Genomic DNA, 15388 nt, shown 5'->3' with positions numbered 1-15388 from the left:
CATATTCACTCAATCACAGCAGACGCTTGATGGGGGAGGGGCAGGCGGCAAGATGAGGGAGAAGTGAATATAAAATAAACTAATTCCTAAAAAATGAGCTCGTTTTTTTTTCTCGTGTGTGTTTGTGTGTGTGTGCGTGTGTGTGTGTTGTGCGGAATTTATTGTTCGTTTATTTACCTAAATTCTGTGTGTCAAGGTCATCATCAGTGAATTCCTCTGGGCTGGTTAATTCACTTTGGGTGATGTTGGGGGCGCCCTCAATTTGGCTGACTGGACTTATCATCTCTTGCTCCTTTTCATTGTGCATCTGGGCATAAACGTTAATCCCTGGTATCTTCCTGTATAAAATGACAGACAGCCAATTAAAAAAAAGTACTGGAAGAAGTTTTTGTTTTAATGTAGAGTCTATATAAGGGTGTGTTAGCTTGTTAGTGAGGGAGTGACAGAATGCTCCTATATAAAGTGTTCTTCTATCTAGGATTACATTGGGGCGCAAATGAGCGTGAAGTCAAGGTGGCTTTAGGTAGAAAAGATTAGTGCTTTTAGAGTAATGCTAGATTACCTACCTTGACTACGGCTTTCCTCATTGGTTTAATGATGTTGAACCACCATTTATAAATAGGAATTTCTGTCATCACACAGCCAAAGACAATCACCTAGGGGCAGTGCCCCTTTAAGAATTCCTTACCATAGGTGGGTCAAGTGACTTTGGCAGATATAAGGCTTCACTTTTGCCAGGTGAGCTGATATCCCAGCAATGGGGCAACGAGCATTGACGCATACACAGTAAACACTAAACAACTGCAGGGGAAAGTCATGTTAGAAAGAGGAAAGAGGGCCAGTTTCGGAGTGAGCTTTATATGTGGAGGATTAAGGTCCATTTAAAGAATAAGAACGGCCACACCTGAGATAGGTAAACAAACGTCTTTCCTCATTTGTTCAACTTTCATGTACAAACAGGAGTACACCAGAGCTGTAGAGAAACTGGCAATGGTTCTTCAGGGGACCAATATCTTCAGGCCAGATTGGAGGACACCAGTGCCAAACAGCTACGCAGTCGAGCCCAGACATTAGTGCTTAGTGAAAGCCTACAGTTTGCTGCACTCAGCTGCCTAGCAGACAGTCACAAGAGGATTCTTCCACATATTGGCTCAAGAAGTCGTCATTGCATGAATAGATTGAGTGCTGACATTTTCCTGGTAAATCTTTTGTAAGGCCAGAACTAGGTTAGATGTCAGGAGGTTGTCCTTTTCCCAGAGAATCATGGACCTGTGGAACAGGTTGCCGGCGTGTGCGATGAACTCTGACACGCTGAATACCTTCAAGCGAGAGCTGGACCTTTTTTCTGGCTGGGGCGGAGATCACCTCGCACAAAAGGTAAGTACTGTATGCATTAATCAGGACCAGAGTGATCTCCTGGACTAATTTCGAGCGCCTACGGGGGTCAGAGAGGAAGTTTACAGATTTTATTTCCCTAATTGTCCTGGGGTATTAATCTTTTTTCAGCCTCTCCCAGAAGTTCACATAGCCTACGGGTGGGGTGGGGAGTGTGTATATTGTGATGCACAAAGCATCACAGTTGTGTGAAACAGGCTGGATGGACCAGTGGTTCTTTCCCTTTCTGTCATTGTTCGTACGTTCGGACCAAAGATCGATTTGCCCAAATTTGGTAATGGATTTAGCTAAAATTTAGTTTCCAAACAAAACAAATAACTGCCCAGATTGCTGTATTTATGTAAAAGGTTAAAGTTCTGTTCATGTCCTCCAAGTAATGTTCTTCAATGGGAGGAAGGTGAAGTAGCAGATAAAACGACAGCACCATGCTGCCTTGAGAACAACTGAATGGGTATGGTCGTTTTCCTTGAAAGATGAATGAAGCCTGAGAACACCCATATCCCTGTGCCAAACAAAATTTGATGGGACCTCCACCAACACATGCAGTTCACTGACGTTCTGCACACTCTGTTTTACCAAATGAGGAATTTGGAAAGATTCAGGGAATGTGACTGCCTTGTTTGAATGGAGTGGATAATTGTACAAGTTACACTGCTTGATTTTAAGAAAAATCAGTTTTTATGGTATCCAGGCTTTCTCTGTTGAATAAATTCCTGAAATGTATGTAAATAAAATTCATAAGATGGTGACTCTGCAATCCTGTGCTCTCAGTGAAAGGTTGCCAACTCTGGTTGGATGTTTTCCTGGAGGTGTCATCACATGACCTCCTGCCTCCAAACACCCTACCCCCACACTCCTGCCATTGGTCACCATAACATCCATAATTGTGGCACTCTGCCTTCCCACGACAAGACTCTTTACCCAATTAGATGATTTTTAACTGTCAGTTAAACAGCCTTCTTTCCTATCTCAGACTTTTGCATGACTAATAACCAAAGTGTTCAAAGAATTTTTAAAAAAAAACAATTTTTCATTACCCCTGTGATTTTACTCCTGGGTTGCACATAGGAGTCCTGGAGATTAGTCTTTCATTCCTGGAGACTCCAGGGCAATCCTGGAGGGTTGGCAACCCTATCTCAGTGGGGAGCTATACTCAAATGCAGCATGGGCCAGACTTAAGGCTAAGGCATTGTAGGCCGGATTCCCCAAGCCATATTCCTGTCGCGCGCAGCTCCCTGTTGGGAATGTGGGTTATGGAATCACCCCACGTGTGAACAAAATGAGGGATAGCAAAGCAACTGTATTGAGTTAAAGAAAGTTGAAGCACACAGAAACCCATGAGTTCAAAAGGTTTTGGCATTAATTTGCTCAGAAGTAAATTCAAATCTTAAGGAAGAGGAGCTCATAAATCAGGACACCATAGGGGCTTCTCATGTAGATTCAAATGGTAGGAACATCAACTCTTAGCAAACCCAGCAACAATCAATAACCCAGCAGCATTTACAAATATGTAAATCACATTCCCATTAGTTGTGTGAATAGTCCGTATCAGCGAACAAAATGCTTCCACTTAGTTCGCAAGCCTTTAAAGTTTAGTCTGAGTTCCAGTCAGAGACGTAGATCCCCTGTCACGTGACTGGGCTGGAGACAGACAGCATTAGACTGATTACCAAACCTGCAGCCTGGATACATTTGTGGCAGATGCTGAAGGATGTTTTGTGGGTTATGCAGGACCATGAGACTCCCAGTTGTGTAGGCTAACCCGGAACATGGTTTGTTTGATGCTTACTTTTTTTGGGATGTTTCTAGAAATGTTCCAAACTACCATTCAATTCTTTATCTGTCCCGTGGTGGTGTGGGGGATGGGGTGGGGAGTGAACTGACCCAGGAGTAGAGAGAAGCTTACGTAAAGAACATGAGCCATGAGTTCTCCACCATGAAGAATTCAGCTTTGACGTTCTTGTAACCAGAACAATCATTCACTGAATGCATGAGTTGCATTGAGCCCCTTGTGTTAAGTTTTGAGCAGGATTCATTCTTCAGAAAGTGGAAAGCGACAAAGGCAAGTATTCAGTCAGTTGGAAGCTTTCAGTTCAGAGTTTGAAACTGGGAGCCGGCATCAAGCAGAGGTTGGTTAGAATGGAACTGAGCGAGGCAAGCTGAAATGGGCCAGAATTTGCGGTGAAAATAACGGTAGGGCTAATGGCACTCGCCGTTATTTATGCGTAAATGGTATGAGCAGATGTGCAGTTAAATGCGAATATCCAAAAGTTGCTGTCCCAGATACGCCGCTCTGCCATTAGCTTCGTGAAAAGGCCTTTCGCTATCTGCCGAACCATTGAAATGCATTAGTATTGGCCAGTCCAAGTTGGCATTGATGACACAGCACAAGGAAAACTTTCCGTTATGTTTGCAATATCCCATTAAACGACAAATTGCAAAAAGATTCATCGCCGAGGTGAAAAACCAACACAAAACTGGGAAAACAATGATTTGAACTTTTTCATCTATGGCACAGACTTCAGTGTCTCGAGGTGATTTTCTCCCGCGGGATAACAGAACATCCTATTTGAATATGGTGGCTGAACCAAAGAGGAAGAATTTAGTTTCTTTTAAATTCTTCTGCGTCTGGAAAGATTGAACAAAAAGAGCAAACCAAAAATAACATATGCATATATTTCAGCAATGGGCTAAGTTACAAATTCATTTTATATATGGTTCATTTTTCTCAATAAGGAAACTAAGCAAATCAAATCATCATTTTGAATCCTCAGGTGCAGAGCACGGAGCCCTGAGACTATGTAAATTTGAATTCAGATGTGAACAATATGGGCTAATAATTCTTTGTTACTGTTCATTATTAAAGGAGATTGTGACTTAAAAATGCTTCTATTGATGAGGAGGCTGTTAATGACATGTTACATTAAAAGTTGCCGTATCTGAATGTGTTATAGAAAGGGGGAGTTTATTGGTAGATAAGCTAAAATGCCATTTCAGGTTACAGATTATTGCCTTGGAACACTGGCTGTTGAAATCACACTCTTCTTACAGGATTTTTGGAAGCTAGAGTGAGGCCATTAGACATTTCATCTTCACAGCTGCAGCAAGTTCACCCACAGCTGTACCCAGCAAGTTCACCCACAGCTGTATCCACCAAGTTCACCCACAGCTGCATCCACCAAGTTCACCCACAGCTGTATCCACCAAGTTCACCCACAGCTGTATCCACCAAATTCACTCACAGCTGTATCCACCAAGTTCACTCACAGCTGTATCCACCAAGTTCACCCACAGCTGTATCCACCAAGTTCACCCACAGCTGTATCCACCAAGTTCACCCACAGCTGTATCCACCAAGTTCACCCACAGCTGTATCCACCAAGTTCACCCACAGCTGTATCCACCAAGTTCACTCACAGCTGTATCCACCAAGTTCACTCACAGCTGTATCCACCAAGTTCACCCACAGCTGTATCCACCAAGTTCACCCACAGCTGTACCCACCAAGTTCACCCACAGCTGTATCCACCAAGTTCACCCACAGCTGTATCCACCAAATTCACTCACAGCTGTACCCAGCAAGTTCACCAACAGCTGTATCCACCAAGTTCACTCACGGCTGTACGCAGCAAATTCACCCACAGCTGTATCCACCAAGTTCACCCACAGCTGTACCCACCAAGTTCACCCACAACTGTATCCAGCAAGTTCACCCACAGCTTTACCCACCAAGTTCACTCACAGCTGTACCCACCAAGTTCACCCACAGCTGTATCCACCAAGTTCACCCACAGCTGTATCCACCAAGTTCACCCACAGCTGTACCCAGCAAGTTCACCCACAGCTGTACCCACCAAATTCACCCACAGCTGTACCCACCAAATTCACCCACAGCTGTACCCAGAAAGTTCCTTTGTAATTGACTGGAAGTTTTACCGTAATTCTTCACTATTTCCAACAATGATTTATTTGGATCATTTAATTGTGTAACATTTTTGCTTAAGTTTAAAGTCTAATGGGTTGAAACTGCGTTGTGCAATATTAGTAATTAATGCATTAATGAATTTGCATTGACTTCCTTCAATTAAAAAAAACCTTAAGCAACATCCCTGTCCACAGTTAGCCCGTAGTGCGGTACATCATTCTAACGGCCACAGATATCAGCTGATACAGATAGGGTAGACTGACTTCCAATAGCTATGTTTAAGATAAATAACTTAATTCCTTTGTTAAAATTGTGGACAAAGGAGTTACTAACAACACGGCATCGTACATACTAACAAGTTACTAACACAGAATCACACATACTAACAAGTTACTAATGATTCACATCGTACATACTAACAAGTTACTAATATCATACAGCACTATACATGCAAACAAGTTACTAATATCACACAGTGCTGTTTGAACACATAATAAATGTAATTTTTGGGGGCAAGTGTTGCCAATCTCCTACACAGGAAGTGATGCAAAACTGGGCCCAGCTGTGAAGATAAAAGTTCTATGGCCTGAGCCTCAGCAAAATTAGAACCATCTGCAAGTTTTGACATTAGCAGCCTCGGTTGTTCGGGAAAGTAAATACATGCCAATTTCAACATATCAGCAATCTATGTTATAGCAGGGGTGTCTAAACTATAGGTTGAGAGTCAGTTCCAGTCCTGGGAACCTGCCAACCTGTCCTAGAAAAAGGTGAAAAGCTTTCCTGAGAGAAAATTATCATTTTTTGAAGGTAGCAAATTCCAGTGTGACCTGAAGAATAACATACAGCCACTTGCACAATGTTACACTGACCACACACTGGGGGTAATTTTAACTTTTGACGTTAGTGTACGATGGCCAATTGAAAGGAAAATCGGGCGAGACGTATAACAGGCGGTCGATCCGATATCGGCTGTGGTACACTATTGTCAAAAGTAAAAATGATCCCACTGTATTTTGTCCAGAGATAAATGCAATGAACATTTCAGGGAGATTTTCTTAAGTCTGCACGCCCAGGTCCATTGGATCGCCTGGGTGCAATCAATACCGGAAAGTCAGTCAGGTCAGAACTCACACCTGCCTAATTTTCCTTCTTTTAAAATTAACAGAAGGAAAATTGGGCTGGCTCGTTCCAGGCTTGGACCCTGACCTGCCCATGTTTCTGAGATTACTGCGCCCAGACAATTCAAGGAACACCAAGGAAAATCTCCCCAATCCCCTTTAAATCGTTTTCATGTAGTTCGAAATACCCATTGTACAAAACAAGAAGAATCACAAATGTATTCATCATCCGTGTTGCTATGTTAATGATTATTAGCAGCGAGAATGCGCTCTCTCCCTCTCTTCCTGCATTAGTAATTCTGGAATATGCCAACCGCTGTTTGTGGGCTCCATTACTGCACTCAGTCATTAATTATACCATTGAAAATAACAGGCTGCCTTACATTAAGAACAGGGCAATTTCTTTAGGCAACTCCCTGCATTGATTTATAATAAAGATAATTAGGATGGCGATCATAGGAAGCAATTGTCAGATCTTTTAGTGCATCATCATAAATTCCATTGTAATAATTATATTAAGCCCTAAGTTGATAAATTCCTAACCCTTGCAAGAGCATTGTCCCTTTGGTTATATGTTTGATGAGGGGGGGCGGGGGTGTGGTGTCATTGCTACGTGAGCTGGAAGAAAGGTTGGACAGTCATACAAGCCAGCTTGGGACGCAACTCATTCACATCAAGGAAGGAGTTAGATTAGAGATAGTGTTAGTAAGTCAGTCCAGTCAGGAAGTGTGACAGAAAAGCAAGAGGCAATACCTTGGAATGTTCAGCTGAGGTACACGCCCCCTATTATACAGGCAGTGATAAGTGTTTTAAATCGCAGGCTACGAGATCACAACACAAAAAAATACCATGGTGGATTTTCGTTTTTACCGGCTAGGTATTAAGCATCGCCCGGGCGGAGCACCAAAGGAAAACATCTGGTGGGGCAGATCATACAAAAAAAACCCGCCTGAGTTTCCGTCCGTTAATTTCAATGGCAGGAAAATCAGGCGGGTTGGGGAAATGGGTGTGCGATCCTCTCCATCAGAACTTCCTTTCTGTGCTCCGTCCCGGTGATGCTTGACGTCCAGGCAGTGAAGGCGAAAATTAACCCCGTGATTTGTTAAACCAAAGGAACTTAAAGGGAGTGAAATTCCTCTTCACGACAAATCAAGTAAACACCTGCTTCTCAGTAATTACCGACTCACCAACGAATTCCGTATTTCTAAGTGTTCCGGTGAATTATGTTTGGTCGTTAGTTACACAGAAAAACAAGCATTTTCCTCCTTTTTATTAAAAGAGGAATTTCATCCCTTTACTTCCAAAAAACACAGAAAAATAAAATACAAAACGTGTTAATTCAAATACATATTTCAACATGTTTTTTCATAAATAATGTTTTTTGCATTGTAGCCTCCCCTTCTCAAAATATTGGGCCACATTTTGCTGTGAAAGTGACAGTGAGGCTAACACTGCTCACCGTTATTCATGTGCAAATCGGACAGCAACTTCCGGCGACTGCACATGCGCAGTTAAAGATGGAAATTGCTGTATCAGATGCGATTCACCTCCATAAAGCTCCACGAAAACGGCATCTCGCCGGCTGGCTCCCCATTCAAATGAGTGGAACGGCGTGAAGTTCCTGCACTGACGTCATAGATACGGACTAATCTCGCCGGAAAAAGTTAGGGCTTGTCCATTCTGATGTAAGTACCCTTTTAATGGCATGGTAAGTCTTAATGACAGCCAAACAACCTCTCTGGCGTTGAAAATTAACTTTGAAAAGTGTGGAGTCTCATTACTTCAGATTTTAATTGTTGTTGGACATTTAAAAAAAAGTAAATACATTTTTATTTTTTTACTTTTTCTTTCTGTCTCTGTTTCTTAATTCAATCTTTCTTTTCCCTCTCTTTACTTTGCTTTCTGTACCTGATTTGACATTGAATTCACTATTCGAACTTACACTTCCTGGCGCAGTCTCCGCACGGCTCATTAACGATTCTTCAATCTGGTTGGTTAAGGGGACGCACAGTTGCTTGCCCTGTTCACACAGGCCCCAGATGCCCTGTAGCTATGCTTTTTGGCTCTCTAATTTACAGGATGTTGCCGTGCAAAAGCTCATAGAAAATCTACGGGCAAGTCTAACGAAGGGCGGGCGACGTCCATTCACAGCTCACAGCAAAATCCGGCCCATTATCAATTATGTATTTTAGCAAATAGGGAAAGTTGTAGAGATAAGTACACTTACCATAAAATACGGTAGTAAAACTACTAATTACATCATTATATTGTGAAATCTTATCTTTTCAAAGTCATGCTGGAAATTTAGTATTCCAAATCGCCTCACATAATCTAAACAAAACAGCACTCACTAGCGTACCACATACAGTCAAGTAGCAATACTTACCTTTTAAACTTGTAAATTACAAAAACAGCTAAGCCAACAAAGGCCAAAGACAACAGCATCAACAAGGCAGAGCCACTGTGTCCTGGGCTAGAATCCACAAGAGGGGCTGCGGAAAAGAAAGTTGATATATACATCTTATACAACTGTGAATGCCTTTCGGGAAAGTATCAAACAGGAAGAAGCATTTAGATTAACGCTTAAGACACTCATCATTGTACTTGTGCTAACTGTGTGGATTTTCTTTTTATTCAGCAAGGCAAAAGTTAGTTTGGATTCTAGGCTCAGTTGGTCCAAACCCAGTCGGGAATCCAAAATCTGGTTGGCATGGAAACAGGAAGAGCCTCTACTAGACTGCCAGGGAACTGCCACAGAAAAGGGATGACCAAGATCACCACAGAAAATGGATGCAACAGGTAAGTAGTGCAACATGGCAAAAAAATGTGTACAAGAAAAATGCCCATCTGTGTCGTCCACTTTTAGCTGTGCGGATTTTCCTTGCTTCCTGAGATGGCCCTGTCATTGAGTCCCAGAAATGGCAACACCAGATCTTTTCTCTAAAGCAACCTTAGCATGGTGTGAGCTGCAATCATTGACACCTTTCAATAAACTTGGATGTCCATTCTGTCTTGTTGTTAGGGATTTCTCCTCAGAAAAATGCTCAAGATCAGGGATGTGGTCTACTTTGTGAAGAGGGGATATGCGTTAACTGAGAATACTTGAAGAATTCTATCAAAATATTTCCAAAAGTGTACTTAATCTGATCAAATTACTTCTGGAATTCCATCATTCCCTCATTCCTTGACATAACAGCAATGTCAGGAAAATTAGCCCTTTTGACTTTGAAATCCTTAGAATAAATTAAATTGATCTGTTAGACTGGTCCCCTCATGCTAAAGAACTGAAGCAGGGAATGAATGGTTGCACACACATCATAGGGTCATATATTCCCTCCTCAGTAGACTATCAGGAGCCAGACAGACAAGTATGGACATTAATTGGGATACAGTGACTACACTAATAGGAATTGGATGCCCTGATCAATTATCAGCCAGAAGCTAATTTTCTTAAATTACCTTTATTCCTGCTGTGACCATCACGGGTGGCTATCACTCTCAGACAACTGGCATGTGACGCAACTTGTGGTAACAGGCAAAAGCATGGGCACATGTGCAGAGGAACTGCTTGTCCCTCTGTGAATACCTTCTTTGAAAAGATGGAGAGAGGCAAGTTCACATCCAAATCCGAAATGTATAAATTGGATCACATTCAGATATACAGCAAATTAATCCAAAGTGGCCAATTTCAAATTTTGAATTCAATCTAATGCCAGTTTCTAGTGATAAACACATCCTCAGTACTAATCTCAACAGGAATTATGGTGAATCATTTGGGCACACCTCCTCCTTGTCCTTGACTATAAATCCCTTCTTCCTTCCTCTTCGATCAACCTACATTATTCCTCTCTCTCTTTGCTCTTCCAACTCTGGTCTACTGTGCAATCTTCCTGGCTCAACTCTGCAACTGTGGCAGAACCTTCAGCCATTTTGCCCCCACACTTTGGAATCCTAGCCAACTTGTTACATCTCTGCTCTCTTTCAAAAGTCTGCTTGAAGCCTATCTCATTAATTCCCCTCCTACTCCTGCTTGGGTCTAACCTCCATATGTGAAGCATTTCAAGATGTTTTACAATGTTAAAGTTGCTATACATATGTAAGCATTTGTTGGTGTTGTAAGGCTGCCTTATTAGATGCATTGCTTGTGTAAAACCCAACAAGTAAACTCTTAGTTTTATTAAAAGTAATCTGTAAGTTTGGGTTCCTAATAGTAACTCCCATCTAGGAGATTTGAGTGTGTATCTCATTTGAACTGACATTGGCACATGAGTATCTCCAAATACATACCCTTCAGTAGTTTGATCTGTCAGAGGGAAGGAAGTTGGCTGGGAAGATACGTTTGCTTCCTGGAAACGAGTGTCATTAAAGGCATTCATTGAGATATCTAGGGTCTGAACTAGCTCACACTTCTTGCAGAGGAATATTGTGCAGCAGGGAAAATAGGCAAGGAACTGGTTTTAAAAAATCTGAAATGACACATATTCATCAAATAAATGAGGCTGAATGCAATAAACATTTTCCTGGAATTAAGCCTTCCTATCTTTCCATCTGCATTGGAGGCCTCAAAAATTCTCTGCCTGAAAATTGTTTCCACCTTTTTCCGTTTGGTGATTCCCCATAGCAACATGGCTGAGACTAGGAATTCAGCCTTGTGTAGACCATGTCACATCATTTAATGACAACATATATCTGTGCTCTAATTGTCGTGATACTAGGTACGTTTACACAGGTACATAGAATTATTCTATCCACTAATACTTTCCATCTGAAGATATTTTGAAAAACAAACCTACAGCATAATTCCAGTTAAAATAACCTTCAAGGCACATCAGCACTTTTCTCAAAATGGATCATTCATGTCATTTTTTTAAAATCAAGAACCCACTACAACTTCAGGTCAAAAGGTTGATTCAGATATTGCATTCCACTAAATTGAAATGTTATATTTATAGTTCACTTAAAGGAAAATCAACTCTAATTCATTTTTGTGAGCTCCCAACTAGAAGGAAGCGACTGGCATCAGCTGTTACTTCTTGTATGTCTTTCTTTTACTTTGTAGCTGTCCAATTCCTCTTTCTGCCTGGCGGCCACTCCTGTGCTGATCTACATGCCCATTTACCCTGCTGTATGTTTGGGGGAAGAGAGGAGGGTGAACCCCTCCCTCCAAACTGTCGGTTTCTGTGGTAATCTGGGGAGATAGTACCCAAGTAGCCAGCTTCCCTGGTGGTCTAGAAGAGGTTTTCTGCCAAACATGGTGTTGATTTTTTAAGGGGCGGGGGAGGGGGGGGGATTTCAGATTTTGATTCACATGATTTGACTTTAGGGTGGTCTGTATACAAATTCAAACTCTGAATCAATCCAAATACTTGTTCCGAAAACAAAACAACTCACGTTTTCTCTTGGGATAACTAGAAGTACAAGGAAATGATAATTTTCTCTCTAGTTCCCATCAACCGTTGATGGTAATTACAGTGATATCTGTCCTAAAAGAACACTCTTGGTAAGAATACACTTCTATAATCACCACCAAACATCAGGCCCAATGAAATGATTCACAAGATCACAGCACAGATGAGGTAGGCCTTTTAGCCTATTTTAGGTCAGCCATCTAGAAAAAATTACGATCATTCTGTGTGAGGAAGCTACTTTTCCATAAAAAAATCAATGGTGGTAAATCTAACAGAAGGGAAAATATGATTCTTACAAAAATTACTTGGTATTTGCTAATTGTTATAATGATTTACTGCCTCATTGTGGACATGATGTGGAGATGCCGGTGATGGACTGGTGGACACTTTATAGAGCAGTTAAAGCTGCAATGTCCCATAGGGAAAGGCTTCATCGTTTCTTAATTATAACAAAGTCATAAACATATGTATAACAAACACTTTAGACAATAAATAGTGAATTTGCAGAAATCATCCCTCTAGTTGTTTCAAAATTATATAAATAGGAATTAGAAAATGAGCATTTTTTAAAAAAACAAATCTTCCTCAGACCAGTTTTTGACGTGGAGTTGAGTTTCTTAAGCTTGTATCTATGGGCCAGATTTTTAAGAAGTACGATAGGGCACTGCAGTAACTGTTCCAGGAGTTTTCAATTACCCAGTAAAATAGGAAAGCCCAGGAAGAGTTAAGACCTGTTTATTCACTGTGATACACTCTTGTTCTGTTAACCAGTGATGGCTATACTCATTCATCAGCAACCCTACCAGCAGTGACAGATCAAAGGTCGCCATGATTGTGTCTACGATGTGACTGTGCCAGCCTTCACTCTTCTGGTTCTCAATTGTCTTAAGAATGTGCTCTTTCGACGTGATTTTTTTTTTAGCCAATCAACCCTAACTGGTTTTAAAGTCGCTACTTACTCCAAAATGGACACCAGGAGCCAGGAAGAAGTTGAAAAGAGGCAAGTATTTTAACATTACTTTTTTTTAAAAGACATGTAAGGTATAAAAAGATAGAATAGACTAAGGGAAAAATGAATAAAAAAGAGAGCAGAGGAGAAAGGGCAACACAGAGAAAGGAATTAAGCTAAATTATTTCATTTTAATTAGAATTGTTTTAGGTATTTATTTTTGAAATTTAGGGCTAATATTACTCCTGTTCTTCCTGTAGTTCAGGCTTAATATTACAATAAGAAGGCTACTCCTGATATTTGAGTTATGTTTATTTCAGTGTCCCATGATGAGCTGAGAAGTTGCAAAATCAGCTGGCCTACCTAAAGTCCAAGAAATAAGGGTACTTTTTTTGAGAAGAGCCTCGTTATCACTGATTGAATTACTCAACTATAAGAAGGGATTGTTGCATTTGGGTCAAAATAAAAATTAAAGAACAGATATCAGGGTAGGGTCACAGCACAAATGATCCTTAATAATCTCCTGAATCATGGAAGTACAGCCAAAACACTGCTTTCAGAAACTCGTCACATGTTGTTGGTCCCACAAGGTGCTCATTACCACCATATTTGTTTTTTTAATCTATTTTTTAATAACTTTGATTTCAGTGGCCAATTTTCTCAGTCTGCAAAAAGCATAGCATCAGTATCACTGCACGATAAAGCCTGATATTTGATGGTGCACTGTGTAAATGGCACACTTACCTAATGTAAGATGAGCAGTAGAAACAATGATCTGAATACCAGGCTTTAGCTCAAACTGAACCCGGTTCTGATTTAGTGCATTAATCACCATGTCTGAAATCTGAGGGAGAAGCATTAGTGTGAGATCCTCCACATCCGTGTCATAGCAACACCACATGCATAGCTACCAAAGTACTGTTTAAAAAATTCAGTAGCCCTTCCTCAGCTAATCTGGGTTGTAAGGATATTCCTGTTCATACATTATTCTACTCATATCTGCTAATAAGTACATCACACAATCAGAATCTACAGCATTTTCAAAGAGTGTAGATTTGGATCATAAATCTTTAGTTTTCAAACAGTTTTTTCTTCTACTATCTTAACTTATTCACTGCAGTCTGCTATTGGGAGGGCCCTGTATAACAGGCTGCCATTGGGTCATCATTTCATATTGTCTGTACAGCTGTAACAAAGACTCCATCTGGCAACTACCCCAAACCAGAAGCTGCAATGGGAATGGTGCCAAATGATGAATTATACAACAGATACCATTAAGATGCGATTGTCACAAATACTTCAGGTCACTGGGATCTGCACTGTGATCTGTTTGCAGTAATAATAAAGTATATTTTAAACTTTCTTGATATATAGGAAATCTGTTTACAGTGTAAGTTCTTTCATCAATGAATTGCAAGGCTTCTGCGTTGTAGTCTTACGTAAACAGGGGAATCTTTAACATGGTATTCTACAAGTGGACGTATGTATATCAAACATATCATTGAAACTCATTATTATTGGTTCTTGGTATGAGCAACAATATGTGAATCATCCCACCATTAAGGCTATATGACAACTTTGCATTTCACTGTCTGGCTTGGGCCAACCCAATGAATCACTTGCTTACAATCTGCACCATATGTGAAACTCCTTCAGTAGCCAGTTGATTAGCATTGTACTCTCAATGTTGTCAAGAATATTAACTCGTACAAGTTGACTCATTATTTAAATAGTCTGTATTTATTCCATAAGTAATGGATTAGGCAAAATGAAATCAATCTTTTAACTTGCTGGCTGTTGTGTACTGGTGATTCTTATCAGTTTTGATCAACTGTACTACATTATTAGACTCATGTTGTAAGCATTATTTTGAAATAAATTACCAGGGAAGGCCATTGAGGTGGACAATATAAATGTCTTCAAGACACAATTGGATGAGTTTCTAAAGAGAAGAGTTATGGTGAGAACATGGGTAGGTGGGGAATGATCCATCAAAAAGGGATGGACTTAATGAGCCTACAGGTCTTTACCTGGTTCCAAATATGTTTATCTTCTTATACTCATACGCTCAAATGTATATTCATCAATACTTTGGCAAATCAAAGTCAACTCCTTTCATTGTTGATTAGCCAACTAATCAAATTTTCAGTGAAGACTGTCATTGAGAGAGTTAAAGGCTGAACAAGCAGAACTATTACTGTTGAACTTTGCCTATGTTACAGATATTTGAGTAGGATTCGTCCACAATCAGTACACAACAGCCAGCAAGTTAAAAGATTGATTTCATTTTGCCTAATCCATTACTTATGGAATAAATAGCGGACTATTTAAATAATGAATCAACTTGTATGAGTTAATATTCTTGACAATATTGATATATAAAAGGTGTATTACTTTTTATAAAGCTTTTAATTAAAAAACATGTTGTGATACATTATTCTCAAGTGCCTTACTTAGACTGTTACTTTTACAAAGCCTAAAGATTTCTAGTTATATAAGGCAAAGTCTATTTTGTCATTAGTTTAATTGTCATATGTAAATTAGATTGAAAAAGCATAATCAATTAATGTTATTTCCCAATTACTTCATTAAA

General features: G+C 40.3%; 1 protein-coding gene across 2 annotated transcripts in view; it reads right to left on the bottom strand.

Annotated features, from left to right (window-relative positions):
• LOC137339976 (VPS10 domain-containing receptor SorCS1-like) overlaps window positions 1-15388 on the bottom strand; it is a 462228-nt gene that overhangs the window by 17294 nt on the left and 429546 nt on the right. Inside the window, exons 23-25 of one of the 2 annotated variants that reach the window (XM_068002094.1) lie at window positions 13540-13639; window positions 8825-8930; window positions 178-338 (exon numbers count right to left, since the gene is read on the bottom strand). In XM_068002094.1, coding sequence (XP_067858195.1) covers window positions 178-338; window positions 8825-8930; window positions 13540-13639 — 367 coding nt within the window. The remainder of the gene's footprint in view (window positions 1-177; window positions 339-8824; window positions 8931-13539; window positions 13640-15388) is intronic. The other variant, XM_068002095.1, reaches the window with a different exon arrangement.

The sequence above is a fragment of the Heptranchias perlo genome, chromosome 21 (genome assembly GCF_035084215.1).
Source record: "Heptranchias perlo isolate sHepPer1 chromosome 21, sHepPer1.hap1, whole genome shotgun sequence".
In the NCBI taxonomy this organism is placed as follows: domain Eukaryota; kingdom Metazoa; phylum Chordata; class Chondrichthyes; order Hexanchiformes; family Hexanchidae; genus Heptranchias; species Heptranchias perlo.
The sequence above is the reverse complement of the archived record's forward strand: the minus strand, read 5'-3'. Positions and strand labels throughout refer to the sequence as shown.